The sequence below is a fragment of the Rhinatrema bivittatum genome, chromosome 6 (assembly GCF_901001135.1).
Source record: "Rhinatrema bivittatum chromosome 6, aRhiBiv1.1, whole genome shotgun sequence".
Lineage (NCBI taxonomy): Eukaryota > Metazoa > Chordata > Amphibia > Gymnophiona > Rhinatrematidae > Rhinatrema > Rhinatrema bivittatum.
Genome location: NC_042620.1, coordinates 120,551,676 through 120,575,054, shown reverse-complemented (window position 1 = coordinate 120,575,054; position 23,379 = coordinate 120,551,676). Strand labels below are relative to the sequence as shown.

At 42.4% G+C, this 23,379-nt stretch overlaps 1 protein-coding gene across 3 annotated transcripts in view; it reads left to right on the top strand.

Moving 5' to 3' along the window:
• The first annotated feature begins 7,339 nt into the window (after positions 1-7,339).
• The window catches only part of NFE2L2 (nuclear factor, erythroid 2 like 2), a 69,547-nt gene continuing 53,507 nt past the window's right edge, over positions 7,340-23,379 (top strand). The window contains exon 1 of one of the 3 annotated variants that reach the window (XM_029605877.1): positions 7,340-7,577. In XM_029605877.1, coding sequence (XP_029461737.1) covers positions 7,536-7,577 — 42 coding nt within the window. In that variant the 5' untranslated portion in view covers positions 7,340-7,535. Of the gene's footprint in view, positions 7,578-8,093; positions 8,223-23,379 lie in introns of those variants that run through there. The other 2 variants (XM_029605876.1, XM_029605878.1) reach the window with 2 other exon arrangements.

Here is a 23,379-nt window from a genome sequence, read left to right as displayed (position 1 = left end):
AGCCTGCAAAATGTCTAGGAGTAGTTCAGGGTCGGGGGTGGCAAAAGCAGCAGACAGACTGAACAGGATAGGCAGAGAATCCTCGCCTGTGTCAGCATGCACTTTGATACTATCGACCAATGCTAACAAAACTGTCTGTTTCATATCCTGGATAACAACTTGATTGACAACAATATAAGTTCTCAACCTCATCCAAAAAAGTACTGAATCAATTATAAACCACTCTCTCAATCAAGTTTCTAAAAAATAATAATAACAGGATCCAACCACCTCATTCCCCCTTCTTCATTTTTTTTTTAAATAACTGCCTCTTTCAGCAAATAAAAAAAAAATAACCCAGCTAGTGCAATCTATGAATACTTTTTAGTCATTACACAGAGGGAGATTTTTAAAAAGTTAGGTCTAACTGCTAAGTGCCTGAAAAACAGAATATAAATCAAATAAATAAATAATAAATTAATAACTCTCCAAGGTACTCCACTTGAATCTTATGAAACTTTCCTCCAATATTATCTCTCTCTCTAGGTCATCTGCATTCTCTGAACCTGAAATGTAAATAACAGTGTAAACCATATCAGTAGAAACAAAGGACAACAAACAAAGAAAGATAAGGTGATATCTTTTTATTGGACTAACAATATATTTCTTGGCTTACTTTTGGGAGAAGTATTCCCTTTATCAGGTCAAAACCAGCGGTATCTTTACATGTTCATTTAATTTAATTTTATTAAACTTGCTACTCACCAGTGTACAAAAACACTCCTAGAGAGGCTCAGCCAGTTAACAGAGCCAATGGAAGCACTAGGTGGACTAGTTGGGAGTCTAGGACTAGTTACCTCTGTGTTGGAAATTCTTAATAAAAATAATTAAACATAAAATGCCACAGTTTTGGGGGTGGAGCCACAATGGCATTTTCTTCTTCCAGCTTGCACAGGCTTGGAAGAGGAACTAGTGCCACGTGGGCCTGCACGAGCAAGGGGAAGATACCATTGCAGCCACTGTTAAGGAGCAGGAGAAGGTTGCAGCATTAACCTACGTGGCCGGAAAGAGGAGCAGGCAGAGCAGAGTCAGCCCTTATGGCCAGAAGGAGCACGGTTCAGTACAGTGTCAGGCAGAAGCAGCTTTGTTCTTCACGACCCAAAAAATGAGGAGGAATTGTATTACCTACAGGAATTGAAGGAGATGGCAGCCCCTGCCACTAGTACATTCAGAGTGGGAATGCATAATCATTGCAGATATCCTGAAAACAAGGCCTGTTTGTGGCTCTCAAGGACCAGAGTTGGCCACCCTTGCCATATGGGTTCTAAGTGTCTATTTTGCAGTATTTTCTGGTTGGCATCACAATAGTGCATGTAAAGATAATATATATGTTATTGTAAATGATATTTTTACCTCAGAAGACTATACTTTGAATGTCCTTTTTCATGTAAAATCTGTTATTATAAATTCATAGGGGCAGATCCTCAAACCTGCGCGCGGGCGTAGATTTGTTCGTGCAACCCGGTGCGAACAAATCTATGCCCGATTTTATAAAATCCAGGGTTGGCGCGCGCAAGGGGGTGCACAATTGTGCAACTTGCACGTGCTGAGTAGCGCAGGCTTCCTCTGTTCCCTCCGCCCCCCCCACCTTCCCCTATCTAACCTGCCCCCCAGCCCTATCTAAACCCCCCCCTACCATTATCATTGAAGTTGGCGTAACTTGCACGCGCCAGCCAGCTGCCGGCGCGCCATCCCCCAGCTTGGCGGCTGTTCTGGAGGCTTTGGACCTGCCCCCGGAACGCACCCGGGCCGGAGCCCCACCCACGACCCCGCCACGCCCCTTCTTCGGAGCCCCGGGACATACGCGCGAAATAGGCTCGGCGGCGCAGGGGCAGATTTTCTTGGGTTACACGCGTATGTTACACGCGTAGCCTTTGAAAATCTGCCCCACATTTTTTAATTGTGTGTGGGGAGGGGGCACAAGACTAAAAGGCAGTTTTTCCTAACCAATGTGCCGTGGCACATAGGTATACCTTCAGGCTTGATCAGGTGTGCCATGGAAAAGTCATCGCTGCTTGCTGCTCAGATCCAGTCTGGCACCTGGCTCTGTTTTCAGCACCTCACAACAACAACGAGTCCTCAGAAGTGGCTCTTAAACATATTGGTGCACCTTTCTGAGAACATGTGTAATCATGCATGCCTTTTCTTCCTAGCTACAGCTTGAGCCTTAGAGTGTGGTAATCAATGGACAGCATGCAGGACATGAATAACTAGGCCCCCACGTTGTGTAGTGCACACAGCATCTCCTTATCTTTCTATTACTGAGCTTCCTCCTTTGAATCTGTCCAGCCTCTGCCTTATCCCTAGCCTGAGTGAGACAGGGAGAGCATGCACTGAGCACTGGATGCCACTCATTTTGTTTGTTGGGAGCAGCAGCAGTAGTGGAAGAGCTCTGGCAGCCACATGCGGCAAACAAGGTAACTAACCGAGATGTCTGCCCACATCACACCAACTTCTCCCTTCTCTTCCACTTGTATATAGAGGGAACTTGTCCAGTGTGGCAAGTTCATGTGTATGTCCATATAAAATTTGGAAGTGACTTGTGTGGCTTTCGGTTCTTCCCTAGCTCATTTGACCATATGAATCTTTTCCATGTCTGCTTTGCCATCCCTTTGGAGACTGGTGTGCTACACAACATTTTTGTTAATATAGGTTTGCTTTGGGCTGGAAAAAGGTAGGGAACACTGCTATAAGTTTCACCCAAAGTGCCTAATACCCTTGTACCACCTTGACCAGTTGAATAACTATACAATAAAAAGATGACAAAATTAAAAAAGATTCCTGTGTAACTCCTGAAAGATAGTCAAGAAATGTAGTGTTAGTCTTACAAAAACAACATAACCTTATCTTTGTTTATTGACTTTTATTTCCGGCATTTAAGTGGACTAAGGCGGCAATAACACTATCTTATTGTTAGGATCCTGCCTGTTATGCAGCCTCCCAACAGAGGTCCCCATGGAGCTACATCTACTCTTGTTCTAGTCATAGTCTCCGTGATCCCATGACTCAGCAGTGCTCAGCCTACTTAACCCTACCTCTTGCACAGCCCATTGCTTTGTCATTGAGTCTCCTCAGCTCTCTGCTTGACCCTGTCTTGCCTTGGAGTACTCTCTGGCTTCCGGGCCATTTAGTCTTGCTCTGTGGCCTTTTCAGATCTTCTGCTCTTGCCTTGCCATGTGGTCTTTCAGGCCTTCTGCTTAGTCTAGCCTTGTGACCCTCGGGCCCTTTATCTAGCCTGGGGGTCTGGGTGTGAGAATGAAGGTGTTTGTGCCTGGGGGATGGGGAGGGAATGGTGTGAAAATGAATGGGAGCCCGCCTGAGGGTCAGTGTGAGAATGACTGGGAGCTTGCCTGTGTGTGTGTGTGTGTTTGTGTGAGAACGATTGGAAACTTGCCTGGGAGTGTGTGTTTGTGTGTATGTAAGGGAGCCAGTGAGAGCATGAGTGTGTATGAGAAAATCCAGGGGCGTAAGATTTTGTGTGGGGGGGTGTGTGGAGGGGGAGAGAGTGCCTTAGAGCCTGAGTGTGTCAGTGTTTGTGAGAGCGAGAGGTTATGGTTGGGTATAAGAGCATGAATGTGTATGTATGTGACAGTGTATGTGTGAGAGAGAATGGACATGTGAGTATGTGTGAGAGAGAGAGGATAACCTCAATCAAGAGCTCCCATGTATGGACAGCAGGGGCTTTTTAAAATCCTTATTAGTTTTAATTATTGGGTGTTATTTGATATATGTACTGTTTTGAAATATTTTATTGGTTTTGGGAAATTGTAAAAAATGTATATGATTTTAATTAATAGAAATTCTATTTATCAGTAGTTTTAAAATATTATTTTATTAGTATGGTTTTACTATTATAACTGATGCTTTATGTTTCTTGATTTTATTTGTTTTATGAGGAATGGTGGTTCTGTTTTTCCATTGTTAATACACAGAGTCTGGCTTCTTGGGGTTTCCATTTCAGTTTTTTCTAATTTGTGCTCCTTTATTTTGTATTCTGTATTTGGTGAGGGTCTGTCTCTGCTCTGTGTGTGCGACCATGATGAGAGATTCTGCTATCATATAGTGTCTGTATAGAGATCTATAGCAATCGGGTTTGTTTTGTTTCCTCAGTAGGTGGAGTATTAGTATTCTAGGACCCAGTGTAATATTTACCCTTGCTTATTCACAGGGAGGGTTATTGTTGTTTGAGTCCTTGGTGTTATTACTATTATGTTATAATGGGATTGCAGTATAGATTTTGAGTGTCTTTTTTGTGGTGTTTTGTGTTAGTTCACAATGTGTCTGGCAGTGGAAGGTGTTTGTGCTGCTGTTATTGTGAAGTGACACCAGAATTTGAAAATATCTTTTAGTATGATGAGCTGTAAGGGAAACATCCAAGCTCCATTGTTTGGGGGAATTTCAGTGGATGCCCAGAGTTAGACAACTGAAGGTGCAGGATTTATATTGACATTCTGTCCCTTCCTATATATTCCAGACTTCACTCTCATAGCCATGTAGAATTAGTTGAATGAGGCTATCAAATAATGTTATAGTAGTTTTACTAGAAGTGTGAAACTGGCCAGCTTTTTAAAATAACGCAGAGGAACCTTTGGACTTTTTTATTAACACTTTTCTTTTGTAACCAATTTTAAAGCAGGATCCATGCTATAGAGGTGGGTGTATTGAAGAAATGTCATTTTGGCTCCCCCCCCCCCCCCCCAAATTCTTCTGTCTGGAGACACCACTGATTTTCTGTGACCTTAAGCATTAGTACAAGAAGGATTACGGGGGGGGGGGGGGGGGGATGCAGGAGAGGCACAGAAATGCATTGGCCCCCGGGCGCCGGAGACCCTTGGTGCGCTACTGGGTGCGAGCCATATGGGCATCAAGCGAGGGCAAAGAGGAGTGGAGATTTGGCAGGCCACGAGCAGTGCCCAACCATCTCGCGACCCAGAAAACCCCAGTCAGCGGGCGTGATCGAGAATGAGGTAGGAGTTGGGGCCGAGACCGGGGGGGGGGGGGGGGGGCGGCGCAACCAGGGGGGGGGGGCGCAAGGGAGAAGGCTCGCCTAGGGCGCCAAATCCCCTTGCACTGGCCCTGTGAGGGGGCATGGAAGCAAGGAAGGTCACAGGGAAGGGGAGAGGCACAGCGGGGGCTTGAAGAAAGGAGGGAGACATAGAGGGGGGAAGGAAGATACAGAAGAGGTACAAAGGAGATGGGGACGCAGGAGAAAAGGAGATAAAGAGGCACTGGGGAGGAGAGGGAGACAGGAGGGAAGAAGGAAGGAGAGAAAGACAAGAACATGGAGAGGGAGGGCAGCACAAAAGAGTGGTGCACAGAGGAGGGAGAGGGCATATTGAGAGACAGATGGCGCAAGGGAGACAGAGATGAAAGGTTGGGAAGTTTTAAGGAAAGGGAGAGTGAACCACCTGTGTCTGAGAGAGGAGGCTGTGTGTCTGGGAGTGTGCATGTGTGTATGATAGAGAAGGCTGTGTGTATGAGAAGAGTCTGTATGTTTGGGAGTGTGCATGTGTGTATGAGAGAGGAGACTGTGTGTTTGGGAATATATGTATGTATGACAGAGGAGATTGTGTGTTTGGGAGTAGAGATGTGAATCGGAACCGGAATCGGTTTGGTTCCGGTTCCAATTCAAATTGTGCATTTTTTTCGTCCAGCCCGATCGGGTTTTTTTTTTATCTGCTGTGCCCGATCCGATAAACAAAAAACCCACCCGACCCTTTAAAACCGCTCCCTTAGCCTCCACCACCCTCCCGACCCCCCCCAAAACATATTAAAATTACCTGGTGGTCCAGCGGGGGTCCCAGGAGCGATCTCCCGCTCTCAGGCCGTCGGCTGCCACTAATAAAAATGGCGCCGATGGCCCTTTGCCCTTGCCATGTGACAGGGTAACCGTGCCATTGGCCGTCCGTCCAATGCTCCTACCATGTGACAGGGGCCGGCCAATGGCACATGGTAGGGGCAAAGGGCCATCGGCGCCATTTTTATTAGTGGCAGCCGATGGCCCGAGAGCAGGAGATTGCTCCCGGGGCCCACTGGACCACCAGGTAATTTTAAAACGTGTTTAGAGGGGTCGGGAAGGTGGTGAAGGCTAAGGGAGCGGTTTTAAAGAGTCGGGGTGGGTTTTTAGGTTGTGTCCTAACTCCCGTTAGTGTGCACTAACCCGATTAACGATTTTTTCATGATAAATCGGTGGAATTTCTATTGTATCGCACTCTTTAACGATTAATGATGATTTAAAAAATATCGGACGATATTTTAAATCGTCAAAAAACGATTCACATCCCTATTTGGGAGTGTGTGTATGTACATGAGGGATGGCTGTGGGTCTGGGAGTGTGCATGTGTGTATGAGAGAGGAGACTGTGTGTTTGGGAATATATGTATGTATGAGAGAGGAGATTGTATGTTTGGGAGTGTGTGTATGTACATGAGAAATGGCTGTGTGTCTGGGAGTGTGCATGTGTGTATGACAGAGAAGGCTGTGTGTATGAGAAGAGTCTGTATGTTTGGGAGTGTGCAAGTGTGTATGAGAGAGGAGACTGTGTGTTTGGGAATATATGTATGTATGAGAGAGGAGATTGTGTTTGGGAGTGTGTGTATGTACATGAGAGATGGCTGTGTGTCTGGGAGTGTGCATGTGTGTATAATAGAGAAGGCTGTGTGTTTGAGAAGAGTCTGTGTGTTTGGGAGAGTGCATGTGTGTATCAGAGAGGAGACTGTGTTTGGGAGTATATATGTGTGTATAAGAGAAGAGGCTGTGTGTTTATGGGGAGTATGGAGATGGGTGCGTATACCAAAGGCTTTAGTTGTGATTGAGAGCAAAACTGCGTAAGTGAGGCTGTAGTTGATGTGTTAATGAGGATAGTTGAAATAACAATAAAACAAAGTATACTGAGGGGGGTGCTTGAAAGCCAAGAAATGAGTAGATTGACAACTGACCTCTGTAACCTTCCACCCCCTGCAAAACATTTAGTGGAGTGGATTTACTTGTTGATGTGTTTAACGTACATCTTGTTCTATAGTTCTCTCTAATTAACATTCAAAAGTAGAAATAAGGTCTGAGTCTTATCTGTGAGAAACAGCCCAGCCAACAGAGAAACAGACAAACTCAGACGAACTATCTACGACTCTCACCAGCTCGCTCCACTTTCCCAATCCTAGGCCTCACGTGGCTGCCTAGTCTGGTCACGCCCCTCCAGCTGAAGTGCCAAAGTTCGATTGTCGTCATAGAAGGGCGGGGATATTAAGCACAGCGAAGCATTCAATTGGCTGCTATGGCCCGGCTGCAGGAACGACCTCAGCTTTTCTTTTTTTTGTTAGGGACAGAAGTAGGAAGAGCTCTAGAAGCGGAAAGAAGATCAGCGGTGGTTGCGCGGGGAGACTGGAAGCATCGATCTATTAACAGACGGCTTGGATACAAAACTGATCTGTGACTTTTGGGGATTTATTCCCAGGATTTACGAGGCGCGCGGGGAGACTGTCACAGCTGGGTCCAATATGATGGAGATCGAGTTACCGCCGGTACAGCAGACGCAACAGGTGATTGAGATGGGAAAGGGGGTGGAGGTTTGAAAACGTTTCTGTATAGTGGCTATTACCAGCCTCAGGGGCCTCTTCCCCCGCTAAATAAATAAACTCAATCGATGATTGTCACCTTGTGCCTGTAACGCTGGTGGTACTGGTGAATTGGGGTTCTGTCGTTGCGGTGTGCAAGGCGGATGGGGGAGGAGGAGGGAGCAGCTGGCTTCCTGAGAGCAGAGGACGAGTTTAAGCCGGTTTCTCAGTATAGCACCGCAGCCTCCATACTTCGCCTTCTCTCCCCCGGCACCTCACGGGACCCAGCGGCGGGGGCGTTCTTCTCCCTACTTCCAGTTACAACTCTGCTCGTCCTGTGGGACTGCTGGGGCTCCCGAGGGGCGGGGCGAGAGGCTCGAGCTGGACCAGTCTTGGATGTAAAAGATGTCATTATAGATTAGAGGGGGGGTTTTTTGTTGGAGGGGGGGGGGGGTTCTTGTAAGGCTCGCAGGGGCTACGTCTGCCTACGGTGTCTCCTCCCGTGGTGGAAATGACGAGGCAATAGATAACGTGCAGGGTCGGTTGTCGGCGCTGCCCTTGTTGGGGCTCCTCTTCCTGCGATGGTGTGCGAGCTGGAGCTGCCTGCGCCATCCCAGGCCAGTGCCATAGGTAAAATAACACGGTGGCAACCGAATAATTCCCTTTTAGTTAACTCCGCCTGGTTTACGGGCACTGCAGTTTAACCCCACTAAAGCACTTCTACTAAAGATTAATCAATCGGGTTTGACCGAGAGTTTACAGTGCAATTTTGTCCCATGTACTCTCCTCCTTTCCTAGCTTATATAAGAGAGAGAACTGTTCTTCCCCTTCCCCCAAGACTTTTTTCAAGGACAAATCTGTCAGGAAATGCCCTAAACTCTAGGAAGGAAGGAAGAATGGAGATTTTGCCTTGCAGTACCTGGTTCAACACAAATTGGAGAAAACATTGGTGTGGCAGAGCTTAAAAAAAGGTTTGGACAAGTTCCTGGAAGAAACGTCCATAAACCATTATTAAGGTGGAGTTGCAGAAATCCACTGCTTATCCCTGGGATAAGCAGCATGAAATCTATTGACTTTCAGGGATCCTGCCAGGTACTTGTGATCTAAATTTGCCAGTGGTGGGAAACAGGATGTTGGGGCTTGTTGGACCTTTGGCCTGACCCAGTATGGCAAGTCTTATATTCTTATTTCTGTGCATTTATTGCAAAAAAAAAAAAAAATCTGAGCAGTTTAGTTAGCTTAATGATTACAAGGCAGAAAGGGTCCAACCTACCCTATAGAATCTGGAGGCCCAGAGACAACCTCCTCCCTGTTGTGACCTTGAGCAAAAGCAATTTGACCAGTACAAGCTGGATTCCTTAAAGTATCACTTGCATTGTTGCCTTTTTATATTATATTGTTATGACATTTTATTTTATTGTTTTTGCACTTTTATGGCTGAAATGTGCTGATAACTACACCTGCCTATTTTAAGTGTGGAAGTAAGGAAGAAAATGTTTATATTTTAATACTTTTTTGATCAATGTGATGCCTATATGGGACTTTCAGAAGAATCAACACAGATCGCATATTAAGCATTTAGGTTCTAAATAGTGGGAGTGAAGAAATTAGATGTTCCTAGATATTTAGAACTCTGATATTTTGGCTATGAAGGCATAGAAAGAGGAGTGAGCTACTCAAGAAGGAAATAATTACAACAAAAAAGGAAAATTTCCAGTGGTTTCTGCATACCAGTTAAATTATGTAAATGATACTGTACTATTGCTGCTTTACTGCTTTTAGTCCATCTTAGTACTTTTTTCCCCATGTGATTTTTTTTTTTTCAGTGTTTCTGGTCCCTTGTGTGGTTTGCAGGCCCATATAAATGTTCCTGCTTTCTGTCTTTGAGGTGGCTAACTTTTTTTCTTTGTCACTTTAACATTTTAATATGCTAATTCATATATACGATTGTTCAGTCCTGAGGGTGCAACAAATTATGGAGCAATAGAAAAGGTACCACAAGGGAACAAATGAAACAAAACAAAGTTAAAAAAAAAAGCAAGGATTTACACTTCTACCTTTTGCATCATGTTCTAGCAAGAATAACCAAAGCAAAATGACTAAGTTTTTTTTTTTTGTTTGTTTTCTCCCCCCCCCCCCCCCAAAAAAAAAAACAAAACTAAATGAGTGCTGACAGCAGAAAGTTCACCTGCACCAATAATGGAAGTAGGACTTGCTAGGAGAGAGTGCTTAAATCCTGCAAAGGAATTTGTTGGAGGGATGAACTATATTACCATGCATGTTTATGGGTGTGCTAGTTAAGTAATTTGAGAATATGAATTAATCCGAGTGAAGTTTAACACTTCAGTTATAATTATATGTGTGTGTGCTGGGAAATAAACCAGTATTTGAAAAAGTTGCTTGATCTGAGAAGGTGTGAGAATTTAATTTTAAAACCTTTTAGTTTTAAACATACCGTAGTCACTTCTTTTTCACTTTTGTTGAGTTGTTTAGAGTTTTAAGGTACAGACAGAAGTCAGCAGCAAGATGGGAGTTATCCAGTCTGTTGCACTGAGTGCCATCTTAACTAGGGGTTCACTGTGTGCACCAGGTATAAAGAGTTTCTGGTTCTCAGAGAATGAGTCTGATTTCTGGAGGCCCGAATGGCAGATCTGGAATTGCTGAGGTATATAGAGGAGACCTTTTAGGGACATAATAGAATGATCCTAACTCCAATCTAGCAGCCCTTGTGCTGCTTTGAAGGAGCAAGGTCACTTGGAAGGAAACAATCATCTTGACTGGTGTGGCAAGAAGTGATGTTGTAGCTAGAACCTGCCCTTCAACTGATGCTTTATTTTTAGGGATCTTCATTTTCCTCCTTTTTTATTTTTTTTTTATTTTTTCCTGGGAATTTTATCAGGGTTTCTTCTGACAAGAACAAAAATAGGAGAAAATCAGTGCAAAAAGTTTTCATCATTTTCTGGGAGCATATCGGAATTTTATTTTGCTGGACAGAAACCTCCCACTATCCTATCCCTCCCAACCCATCTATATAACGTCCCTTCAAATGATTCTTCAGGTGATCCTGGTCCCTTTATCCCTCTCCCCAGCATTTCTCCTTTTTCTCCCACTCTTCTTCTGTTTTTTCATTATCTTCTCCCCCCCCCCCCCCCCCAAAAAAAAAAATAAAACAACCTCTCCCTCCTCAAACATTATTCATTCTTAACCAGCTGTTGTGACTTTAGGCTCCTCTTCCATTTATGGCCTCATGCTCATGTTCCCACATCCTGCAGTGCAGTCCTATACTGAACCTCTGAGTCTGTGCTGAGCCATAGAGGCAGGCATCATGTCAGAAACCTCTTCTGGTGGGGGGCTGCTGCTCATCTGTGCTTGGGCAACTGTGAAGCCATGCTCTGGCCGCTGCTTGAACCAAAGCATCGACCAGAGCAATGGCTTCACCGTCACACAAAATTAGGGTGCAAATCAGTTTTAAATTGAAAATGAAGGTCCCTACTTATATTGCACTGAGGATGTGTATCCAGAGGCATGTGCCCCGGAGGGCAGGGTTAGGACTTGGGTTAGAGTTGGCAATTCAATAGTCATGAATGTAGTGGGCTATAAAAATGTTTAAATAGCTGAGTGGCTGGTGAATATGAGGATTGCTTGGTAATTTGCCTGCCTGATGCAAAAGTAACAGACTTCACATGTCGCTAAATAAGCTTTTAGAATGCTGTGGGGTACCAACAATATAGGAGGGCTCAACGGGGAGGTTCTGGAGGTTAACTTCAGGATTTTAGGTAGGAAATTGCAACCTTGAGAGGTTCTGGATTTCATTCTCGGAAATAGTTCCCATTCCACGCGCAGGACCCTAGATGCAGGCTGAGGTCCAGTGTCTCAGTGTGTAGATGAAAAGTTGATGCAAGGAAGAGGGCTTTAGATTTGTTAAGAACTGAAGAGTATTTTGGGGAAAGGGGAGCCTGTGCTGATGGGATGGAACCCAGATGCTGGTGCTAACATTTTAAAAAAGATGGAGCACCTTCTAAACAAAACTGAAAAGGGGAAAGCTGGTATTCACTCAGAAGCACATGCTTCAGAGGGAGGTATCTTCCAGGGATACTTGCAAAACAGGGAAGTTAGAACATCTCAGTAGAAAGTTTGTGACTAAGGCTGAAATAGCCCAGATGGCTGAAAAGCACAAAGATGAGAGTGACTCTAAACTGCCCATATCATTTGCTAATAAGCAGATTGTACATACAAGTAAAAATATATACTTTAAAATGTGAATGTTAGAAGTCTGAATAGTAAGATTCGAGAGAGAGAGAATTTCTAGAATTATACAAGGATAATAGACATAGGCATCTTAGAGATGATGGTGGAAGGAGGATAACCTAGGTCAGAGTCTACGTCTCTGACCTATGTCCGTGTCTGGAAGGTTTTTGAGAGCATGGGATGTCGAGGATGGTCACTGGTAAATCTTGGTAAGTCAATTTACGATGGATGGAAGTATTTAGCTCACCATTTTGAAACGAGAGTAGGATTACTGGAAACAGATTACTGGAAACAGAGAGTAGGATTAAATGGTCAATTTTCTCAGTGGAAAAGGGTAAACAGTGGAGTGCCTCGGGGATCTGTACTTGGACCGGTGCTTTTCAATATATATATATATATATATATATATATATATATATATATATATATATATATATATATATATATATGATCTGGAAAGGAAAACGACAAGTGAGGTTATCAAATTTGCAGATGATACAAAATTATTTAGAGTAGTTAAATCACAAGCAGACTGTGATACATTGCAGGAGGACCTTGCAAGACTTGAAGATTGGGCATCCAAATGGCAGATGAAATTTAATGTGGACAAGTGCAAGGTGTTGCATATAGGGAAAAATAACAGTTGCTGTAGTTACACGATGTTAGGTTCCATATTAGGAGCTACCACCCAGGAAAAAGATCTAGGCATCATAGTGGATAATTCTTTAAAATCGTCAGCTCAGTGTGCTGCAGCAGTCAAAAAAGCAAATAGAATGTTAGGAATTATTAGGAAGGGAATGGTTAATAGAACGGAAAATATCATAATGCCTCTATATCGCTCCATGGTGAGACCACACCTTGAATACTGTGTACAATTCTGGTCACCGCATCTCAAAAAAGATATAGTTGCGATGGAGAAGGTACAGAGAAGGGCAACCAAAATGATAAAGGGGATGGAACAGCTTCCCTATGAGGAAAGGCTGAAGAGATTAGGGCTGTTCAGCTTGGAGAAGAGACGGCTGAGGGGGGGATATGATAGAGGTCTTTTTTTTTTCTTTCAAAAGGTTTTTATTGAAATGAGGTACAGAAATTACATATCCAAAAAGGCAAAATACAAAACACAAACCAAACGCTAGATACGCCATTGCAAATGGATAGCATAAAACATGAACAACCTCATAAATGGATACAGAAATGAAACATGTGTTAGAACCTATCCCCCCCTGATAGAGGTCTTTAAGATCATGAGAGGTCTTGAACGAGTAGATGTGACTCGGTTATTTTCACTTTTGAATAATAGAAGGACTAGGGGGCATTCCATGAAGTTAGCAAGTAGCACATTTAAGACTAATCGGAGAAAATTCTTTTTCACTCAACGCACAATAAAGCTCTGGAATTTGTTGCCAGAGGATGTGGTTAGTGCAGTTAGTGTAGCTGGGTTCAAAAAAGGTTTGGAGAAGTCCATTAATGGCTATTAATAAATTTTACTTAGGGAATAGCCACTGCTATTAATTGCATCAGTAGCATAGGATCTTCTTAGTGTTTGGGTAATTGCCAGGTTCTTGTGGCCTGGTTTTGGCCTCTGTTGGAAACAGGATGCTGGGCTTGATGGACCCTTGGTCTGACCCAGCATGGCAATTTCTTATGTTCTTGTTCTTAACCAATGGGACACTAATGCCAGGGTATAAAATGTTATATTGATGTAATAGAGTAGATCACATTGGAAGGGGGCATGATATATAAAAGATAGCATAGGATAAAAGTCTTGTAGGAAACAAAATACACTATGGAATCCTTGAGGTCCATGTTCAAAAGCCATTTAGACAGATAACTCAAGTTATTTGTTTAAATGGAAAATTTGGCATATTCAGCCACTTATCTGGCTAAATTTATAGCCAAATAGGTAGTTATCTGGCTATAATTTAGCTGGGTAATGAAGGGGCATCCTAGGAAGGGGTTGAGTTATCCGGCTATCTTAGCCAAATATGAGATAGGTTAGCCAGGTAACTGCTTGAAAAGTAGGCCTAAAGCTATCAGCCTTGGCTGGCTGGATAACTAGCTACTTATCCAGATATATTCACAAATATCCGGATAAGTAGCGCTCCTGAAAAATAAAAAGTCATGGGCCTTCCAGCCTGATCCCCCACCCCACCATAAGTAGCAACGTCCTGCTGGGCAGGACCCCCTCCCCCAGCCTGTATGGGGGGTTTTTTTTTTTTGGGTTTTTTTTTTTTTTTAGCATTCTTAGTGAGGGGGGAGGGCTGAAGGCCTGGACCTGGCAGTGCTAATAGAAACATAGAAATGATGGCAGAAGACCAAACGGCCCATCCAGTCTGCCCAGCAAGCTTCACACTTTTTTTTTTTTTCTCTCATACTTATCTGTTACTCTTGGCTCTTAGTAACCTTTTTTTATTCTATTTCCCTTCCACCCCCACCATTAATGTAGAGAGCAGTGTTGGAACTGCATCTAAGTGAAATAGCTTAATTAGTTAGGGGTATTAACCACCGCAATAAGCAAGATACACCCATGCTTATCTGTTTATCCAGACTATGTAATTCAGTCCTTGTTGGTTGTTGCCTGAATGTAGATCCACGTTTCTTCATTTCCCCCCCTGCCTTGAAGCAGAGAGCTATGCTGGATATGCGTGAACTGTATCTCTGTATAAAAAAAAAATTTCTAGAGGTTGGAGAGGTTCCTGGCCAGCGGAGGTTTGCCGTTTGTGGGAATCAGGCCAGGAGGCTGATAACTTATGTGAGTGTGTGGTGTGCTTGTTTTGTTTGTTTTTCAGGAGCACTACTTACCTGGATATCTGTGAAGATATCTGGGTAAATAGCAGTTATCTGGCCACACAAGACTGATAACTTTAGGCCTAATTGGCCATATTCAAGTGATGGTTGGTTAGGGTTAAAGTTATCCAGCTGGATGTGTTAGCTGGCTAACTTTAAACAAGTATATTCAGCAGAACATTTATCCCATTGAATATATGTGACAAGTTACCCAGCTAACTTTAGTCAGATAATTTGTCCACTAACTGCCCTACTGAGTATGATCCTCTTTATGCATAGAAATTCCATGTGATGGGTCAGAGTATAGCAGTGGGTGAACATTACCATCCACTTGGCCAAGATGAAGAAACAGACTATGAAATGCTAGCAGAAATTAGAAAGGCAGATAAATATGGGAACACAAAATGATAAAAGGAGATTTCAATTGCCCCACTATTGATTGGGTCAGTATCTCATCAGGATATGCCACAGATATTACATTTCATAAATGACTTTTCCACGGAGCTGCTGGCCCTAGAATCAACAAGAAGGGGAGCTGCTTTAGATCTAATCCTTGGTGGAACATATGACCTGGTGCAAAGGTTATTGTGGTGGGGCCACTTAGCACTAGCAAGGGAAGACATTAAAAAAAACTATTGTAGTAGCATATAACTTTAAAAAGAGAAATTGATAGAATGAGGAAGATAATTAGAAAAAAAACACAGCAACTGCTTTTAGTCTTAAGTTTGCATGAAGTCAAATGAAGACCAAATGACTGTCAGAATGATTTAATGGTGAGGTGAAAGAGAGAGTTAAAGTCAAAACAGTAGTAAAAAGGGCTAAGGTAATTTGAAAAGACGTTTGCCATAGAGGCAGAAAACAAACTTTAAGAAACATTCAAAGCAAAACGCTTGAGGGAGTCAGTTGGTCTGCTAGATGAGTGACGAGTAAAAGCCTTATTGGCAGAGGACAAGGAAATGGCAGAAAAACTGAATTATTTACCTCAACTTTGTTGAGGAGGATGTTGGGAACATACTCATATCTGAAACATTCTTTGATTGTGAGCAATTAAAGCAAATCCCTGTGATAATGGAGGATGTAATAGATCAGATTGATAAACTAAACAGTAACAAATTACCAGGACTGGATGGTATCCACCCCAGAATCCTGAAAGAACTCGAACATGAAACTGCAAACCTGTTAAGAGTATTCTGTAACCAATCATTTAAAACAGCCACAGTACCTGGAGAGTGGCTAATGTAGCACTAATTTTTCAAAAGGGCTCCGGGGGTGATCTGGGAAACTATATAAACTGATGACCCTGACATCAGTGCCAAGCACAATGATAGAAGCTGCTATTAAAAGCAATCACTGGCTATAAAGATAGATACGGCTTAATGGGGAAAAGCTGATGTGGATTTAGAAAGGGGAATCTTGTCTTACAAACCTATTAGATTTTAAAGATGTAAGTAAAATGTGGATAAAGGTGAACGGATTAATATAATCTATTTAGATTTTCAGAATGCATTTGACAAGAGTTCTTGAGAGACTCCTCAGGAAATAGGAGGCAGTGTTCTGTTGTGGTTTGGCAACTGGTTAAATGATAGGAAACAGAGTAGGAATAAATGGAGTTTCAAAGAGGTTTCATCAAGTTCCTGCTTGAAAAGTCCATAAACATTATTAGCCAAGTAAACTAGGAAAAGCCATTGCTATTCCTTGCAGTGAGTAAGAAACAGGTCTGCTTTTGGGGATCCTTTGGCTACTCATGACCCAACCATTGTGAGAGGCAGGATGCTGGGCTCAAAGAACCCTGGTGGACCATGTTCATAGACATTAAAGATGTTGATCGTTAGATTGTTTGTTTTTCATATCTGAGAGAGAATTGTCTGTTTGGATCTCCATGTGTTAATTTTTTTTCTCAAGCTTTTCGTTTCCCAAGTTTATTTTTACAAAAGAAAAATTCTCTTTTTTTTTTTTTTTTATTGGTGATATAGTCTAGAAAAGATATTGGGCAGCAATGAAGGCACCTGTGACATTCTGTAAAAAAAAAAAAAAAAAAAAGTTATAAAGAAATCAGCAAAGAATATGGATGTGTATTTGGGGGTGTATCTGAGTCAGAGTTGTTGCTCTGAGGGGGTCCTCTTTCTGCATATGGGGGGAAAAGGAATGCATTTAAAGCTTGTTTACCAGTGTTTTGTAGTTTGGGGTTTTTTTTTTTTTGTTGGTTTTTGTTTGTTTTTTTATATAATTCTTGTGAGTTCTGCCTTTAGGAATATTGGACTAACTGTGCCTAAGGGCTTACTTTAGTAAACTTTTCTTTCAGAGAAAGAATGGAGAATAAAAATCCTTAGTAAATTAGGCCCCAAGTGCATTGTGAAGGGAAATGTAAAAATTAAAATCCAATCAAATTGTGGTATTGAAAAACATACATTTCAAAACTAAGATAAGGGGTTTTTCTTTTTGTCTTGTAATTCAAAGTTAATTAAAGCCTAATGTAAGGGGGCGAACCCTCTGGTTCAGATTGCTGTACTCTGCTCTGTAGTTTAGGTCTAGCAGAGGTAAGGGAAGGAAGATGTTGACGACAATTGCTGCTTCTGTGCTGTTTGCTGGTCTATGAATGGTACTAAGGGGCCTTTTGGGCCAGTGAAGGTTCATAGAGCCATCTGGGTATGCAGTCCGAGGATGGAGGGGGGAAAATGAATAAAAATACGAAAGCTGATGAACGGGAAAAGTTATGTGGAACAACAGACATCGGCTGCGATTTCGTGGTCCAGGGGAGCCCCATTGCATCATATTTGTTGTCGTTGGGGAGCTCATCTGCGGTCTGTAGAAAGAGAAGGGTTGACCTAATCGTGCCACATCCACTTCCCGAGCTTGAAGTGCTTTACAGGCCTTTCATGTAGACCTTGGTTATGTAAGCTGGATCAGCGTGCCAGCCCCTGTAGCCAGGTGCAGAGGATCAGTGTGCATACACAAAGCATGATCCTCGCAGGACTTTGTGTCCCAAGAAGGCTGGGTGGCTCGTGTGTTCTGCACTTTTCATAAACAAACACCTGGGAAACAGGTGCCACCCGCATTCCGAAAAGCACATTATTTCAGAGTATGTGCTCGGTATTACAGAAAGGGGAATTTGGAGTCCCACAGGGGTCTTCTTTGTCCCCGGTGCTTTTTAATATTTATTTGGCTCCGTTGGGGCAGTTAATTTGCTCATTTTGGATTTGTTCCATTTTTATATATGGACAATATCCAAATTTTAGTGTTTTCTGAGGGCAGATCCTGAATTTATTTTAAAGGTCTTCGTGATTGTTTGGAAGTTAAGTGGTTGCATCATAGTGGTTTAAAACCGAGATTTTACAGGTTGCTGGTGGTCCAGGAAAACCTTTGCAGATTGGAGGAGCAGTGGTATCAGGTGAGGATGAGACAAACATTTTGGAGATGATGTTAATGGTTAGAGTTTTGAAAATCATATTTCTCAGATGATGGTTAAGAATGGTCTGTCAAATGAGATCATTCCTAAATGTTCAAGTACTGATATCAGTGGTTTGTGCTCTGATAATGGCCATGGCTGACTATTGTAATGCAGTCTGTTGTGATATACCAAGGGCGTCTATACTGCTCTTGCAGGTTATTCAGAACATGGCTGTGAGGGTAGTTTCGGGGCACACAAGGCGGGTTCCCACAGCACCTTTTAAAAGAAAAAAAAAAAAACCCAAAACACTGGCTTCCTGTAAGATCTCGCTGTAAGTTTAAGGTACTACTTTTGTCCTTTTAAAATTTTGAAGGGGAAGGGCCCGCCACACGTAGGGGCTGATGTAATAAGACCCACAGCAAAAAAACGCTAGTTATGAGCATGGGCTTTGATCACTGCACGCAGCTAAAGTTAGCTTCTCTGCAGGATGTAAAAAAAAATTATGCAAATGATTTGCACTCACAAATCCACACGCACATGAAGAAATGCATGTTCCTAAGCTCTATAAGGCCTTATGTAATAAGTGGCTGCTTCCGCACCAATAATCCATGCCGAAAATATGTGCATAAGAGCAAATGTGACAAGCAACTGGATTTACCTTTTTAGAAAAATGATGACCCTAGAATAGGAAGGCATATTTAAAAATAAATAAATAAATAAGTCTGCTGTAGCAAACATGGCAAATATATTAATGGGTGATAATTCTTACCACATGCCATGATCTTTCACCTGCTACCATCAGGAATAGCTGGACACAATCAGAAATCTCCATAGTAATAACTCCAGAGCTGCATGGATACATAACCACACCACGCCAGTGCAAGCAATGGAATAAAATGGCCCCCGAGTCGGTGCTGTCACTTAACTCGTACCCTGATGGTAAAAAAAAAAAACCTGCACTAGCATTTTCATGGCTCCCTGCATTGCCCATGATTAGATAATTGCCTCCTATGCATGCCATTAGCGTGCACTCATGCAGAAAAAAACGTGGGTCAGTAAGCACATTCGTACGCCTTTTTTCCCCCCTACACTCAAAACCCTTATTACATCCCCGCATAAGGCTTTGCACGGGAAAACGTGTGTACAAACCCGCGGCAGCTTCAGTGCACCTTTATTACATTGGGCCCCGAAGAAAATCTGCTGTCTTGGGGACAAAATCAAATTGGTGTCGTGATCTTGGCAACCTGTTTCAATTGCAGCTACCAACAATTAAGGCATTGTGTCATGTCAGACTCCAGAACAGGGTGTTTTCAGTCATAGTTCCAAAATTGTGGAATGATTTGCCCCAGGTGATTAGGGAGGACAAGATCTAATGAAATTCCTTAAGAAATGAAAGACCTGGCTTGTGATTAATGATATGAACTGAGGAATGGTAAAAGTTCAGTTTGTAATGTGTCTGGCAATTTGGGATTTTTTTCTGAACTGTGCATCGTTTTTCTTTTGTGGTTTTATTATTGTACACTGCTTTGAGCGATTTATTTTAAATTAGGAAAGTGATAAATTTTAAATAAAATTCACATAGCCTAGTAACTGATTTTTTTCCCCTTCTACTCTTACTGTATGAATTGTGTACATTACTCACTTTTTAAAAGTGCTAAAGTAGTAATTCAGTCCATCTAACCAGAGGCACAATAAACTGTCCTCAGTGGCTCAAAATTTGGGATGGGAAAGTCTCTTGTGCTCTTAAGTTATGTTATCAAAAGTGACTGAAACCTGATGAGGTTGAGGTCTCTTTCAACAGTGATGTTGGCAAGCACTAGAAGGATCACGTGCATGCATGGTTTTCATTTCTCTCTTGTTTAAATATCATAAGGCACCAAGTAGATGCTGTGGATAATGTAAATAGAAATGTAAATTCATAAAGATTTCAGGGGATACTGGCTGGGTGAGTCCTGCTGCTGTCCGACTCTGGTCCTTCAGAAATATGGGCAGAGTGCCCCCCTGTATAATTTGATATTTCAGCAGATCATTCTCAGTCCTTAAGCTACCAGAGAGAGAACCAATGCAGTCCACCATCATATGTGGTACTTAAGAAATCTTTCCTTGAATTCCATTTTAATTAATTGAACTGACCCATATTGGACAACCTGTGTAGAGGAAACCATGGACAGTGATTCTGAAATAACATGTGAAGGTCAGATGTATGACCTTAGAAAAGTGAGAGGGAGGTCTGTGGATATTCTGTTCTTTGGACTATTTCAAGAATGCCTGGATTGTAGAGACGAATCCTGCAACGCACCATAAGAGCAGCTGCATCAGCCATTATTGATGGAAAACATCCAGGTGAAAACAATTTTTTTTTTCCCTAAGCAGTGTGACTCATGCACACGGTTTTGCATTATATTTACATGTGAGAAATGTGACTGCTTGCCAGCCAGTATCCCAAAACAAAAAAGGGTCACATCCAGGACTGGCATCATTCTCCTGAGCATCAGCTATGAGTCGAGAGATGATGCAAGAGTTAGAAACAGTTTGGGGTCTAAGTGATAAAGGAACAAGACTGGGCATGTCATAGATTTTTAGCCTGTTTTCTGAAGGGAAGGAAGCTTAGAAGATCGGCATATCTAAATGGGGGTCCCCCACTACTGCTTTTTGTGTTTAATTGGCTGACCACATCAAATTTTCAGTACAAGCCTTATATACACAATTCCTCACCCTTATTGGATCCAGGAATATATGTGGACAAGTGCACACATCCTAGAAAGCAGGCTCCATTGTTTCTGTGTGGATCTTGTTACTAGTCACCAAAAAGATAACGCTCTTGAAAATAAGTAGGAACCTTCATTTTTGGCTTTTATTGTTCTTTATTTTCCCTGGGAATTATCGGGGTTTATTATGACAAGGAATAAATCAGTTGAAAAACTTGACTCTTTATTTTTCTGCATAAATATCAGAATTTATTTTGGAGGACAGAAGCCAAAACAAAATATTAAGCAGATTCTCCCACCCAGCCACTCAGCAGCATTCCCATATCTATCCCCATGGCCTTCTCGCCACCCCCGTTGCCCAAAAAATGTTCAGAGAAGCAGAAAATACTGGCGATTTATTAAATTGGAGGAACTGAAAAAAATAGAACTGTCAAAAAAAAAAAAAGTGCCAGCGGTCAGGTTAGGAAAATGGATGCTCAATTAACAAGCATCTATTTTCCTAACCTGTGGCTGTGCACAGTTAGGAAAAGGGAAGCTCGTAAAATTGAGTGTCCCTCTTACTAACCCACTGACAGCCATCTCTCCTGGGCGAGGAAGGCGCTAGAGATGCACAGTTTCCTCTAGTGCCTCCTTTTTACCACAGCAGCTCATTTGCATACTGCATCGGGCACTCCAGAGAGGTCGATCGGCACGTGTTAGGAGAGCGGAAACTCAATCACGAGTGTCTTCTGCACGCCAATATGCATCGGCCTGAAGGTATCCAAAAAAAAAAAAAAGTCGTCAGACTTTTGAACTTGGCTTAAGGATATTTGGATTAAAAAAAAAATTCTTGCTTTAAGTTGATGTTCTGTCTTGTCTGAAGAAGAGTGTATAACTTATTATTATATGGGATCAGAATCCCTGTAAAGGTACCTGAAGCAGAAGCTCTTTCATTCTGGAGAAAGGGGCAAAAAAGAGAACAGGATAGCAGCCTTTTTTTTTTGTTTTTGTTAAACATTTTTATTGGCGTAAATAGTGTTACGTACAAACAAGAAAACGTAATGAACAACTGTGCACACTCCATTTTTTGTGATATACAGAAACTACATAGAACACCTTTATCCCCCCCCCCCCCCCAGCACACATCCTAATAACAAATACAGAGATGGAGTTCCTAATAATGAAAAAAGGTATCTTAAGCTGTAGGGTTCAGGACGTCTGCCCCTGCCTTTGTGTCTCGCCACATCGGGAAAGAATCCCAGATAGAATGAAACTTCTTCGTGATGTTATGTTTGGCAGCTGTCAATTTATAGAAAGGACAGACGTTGTCCAGACGCGTAATAACAGCGCTCAGAGCAGGGCATTGAGGCAGTTTCCAGACTCTCTCTGTTTCCATTCTGGCTGCTAGGCAAACTTGTTCCAGCAAGAGAGGACAATTCGCCAGTGTTCGTGCACAATCACTGTGTAACAGAGAGCGAATGGCATAGTTAAAGTAACTGGTGCCTGTAATATCCGTGAGCAAAGATTTTCAGTCGCTTTCCAGAATGGTTTGATACAGTCACCTGACCACCACATGTAGGATAGCAGCCTTTTTAACATACAGGTACATGATCTGGCTTCTACTTTCTGGCAGTGTTTTGTGTGTTAAGTTATTTCCCATGCTGCCAAAAAGTTATTCAGACTAACGTGGGGGCTGTTGAGCTCTGTCCGCAGCGGTCTATCTTTTTGCACATCTGTGGGATTTGCAGGTTAGAGGCCTTGGACATAAAAACAGACCAAATACCACTTAGTTTCTGTTTCTGGCAGAAATCCAGTTCAGCAACTTTTCATGGCCCTTTACCTGAGACCTTTGTACAGCCTGCATGGCTGTTGGCAGGAATAGTTATGCAACAAAGGGATGGGATTAGTGGGTGAAATTTTTAGTAGTTTCATGTGAGGGCTTAGTTGCTTGACACTGTATTGGTTCTGAATAATGTTTAGGCAGAACTCATAATTTTGGTGATTTTAAAATCATCTGGTGACAAGTAATATTCTCTCAGTACCAGAGTGCAGACTTCAGGCAAGATTAAAAAAAATTGGCCAGGAAATGCAATGAAAAATGGAACAGACCTTAGATTCTGGATCATTGGTTTTTAAGCAAATTGGGGGGGGGGGGGGGGGATTTTTATTTTTATTTTTTTAAACAGTCATTTGTCCATCAAATTATTTTCCGCTTTTAGGGCAAGGATCATATTTGTTGCACTGATTTTAGTTTAGTACAAATCTGATAGTAACATAGTAAATGATGGCATATAAAACCAAAAAGGCCCACCTAGCTTGCCCAGCATTGTTTTTTTTTTTTATGCGCATCTACTCAAAAGTACATGAAATTCCCCTATGGAACTTGACCCCCATTCCTTTTGTGTCCTCCTTTAGTGCTCTGTGCAAACTATCCCATGCCATCCAGGAAGCACAATGCAGCTATGGGCCGTGGACTACAAAAGTGAAGGTTGCTCAATGCTTCATTAGTATTCTTTCGCCACTAGGGATCCTCTGTATTTATACTATGCCTCTTTGAAGACTATCACCTTCTCCTCCGGGAGGGCATTCTAGACATCCACCACCCTATCTGAAAAAATATTTTCCGACATTCTTCCTAAATCTACTGCTTTGGAGTTTTGTATTATGAGCCTGAGTT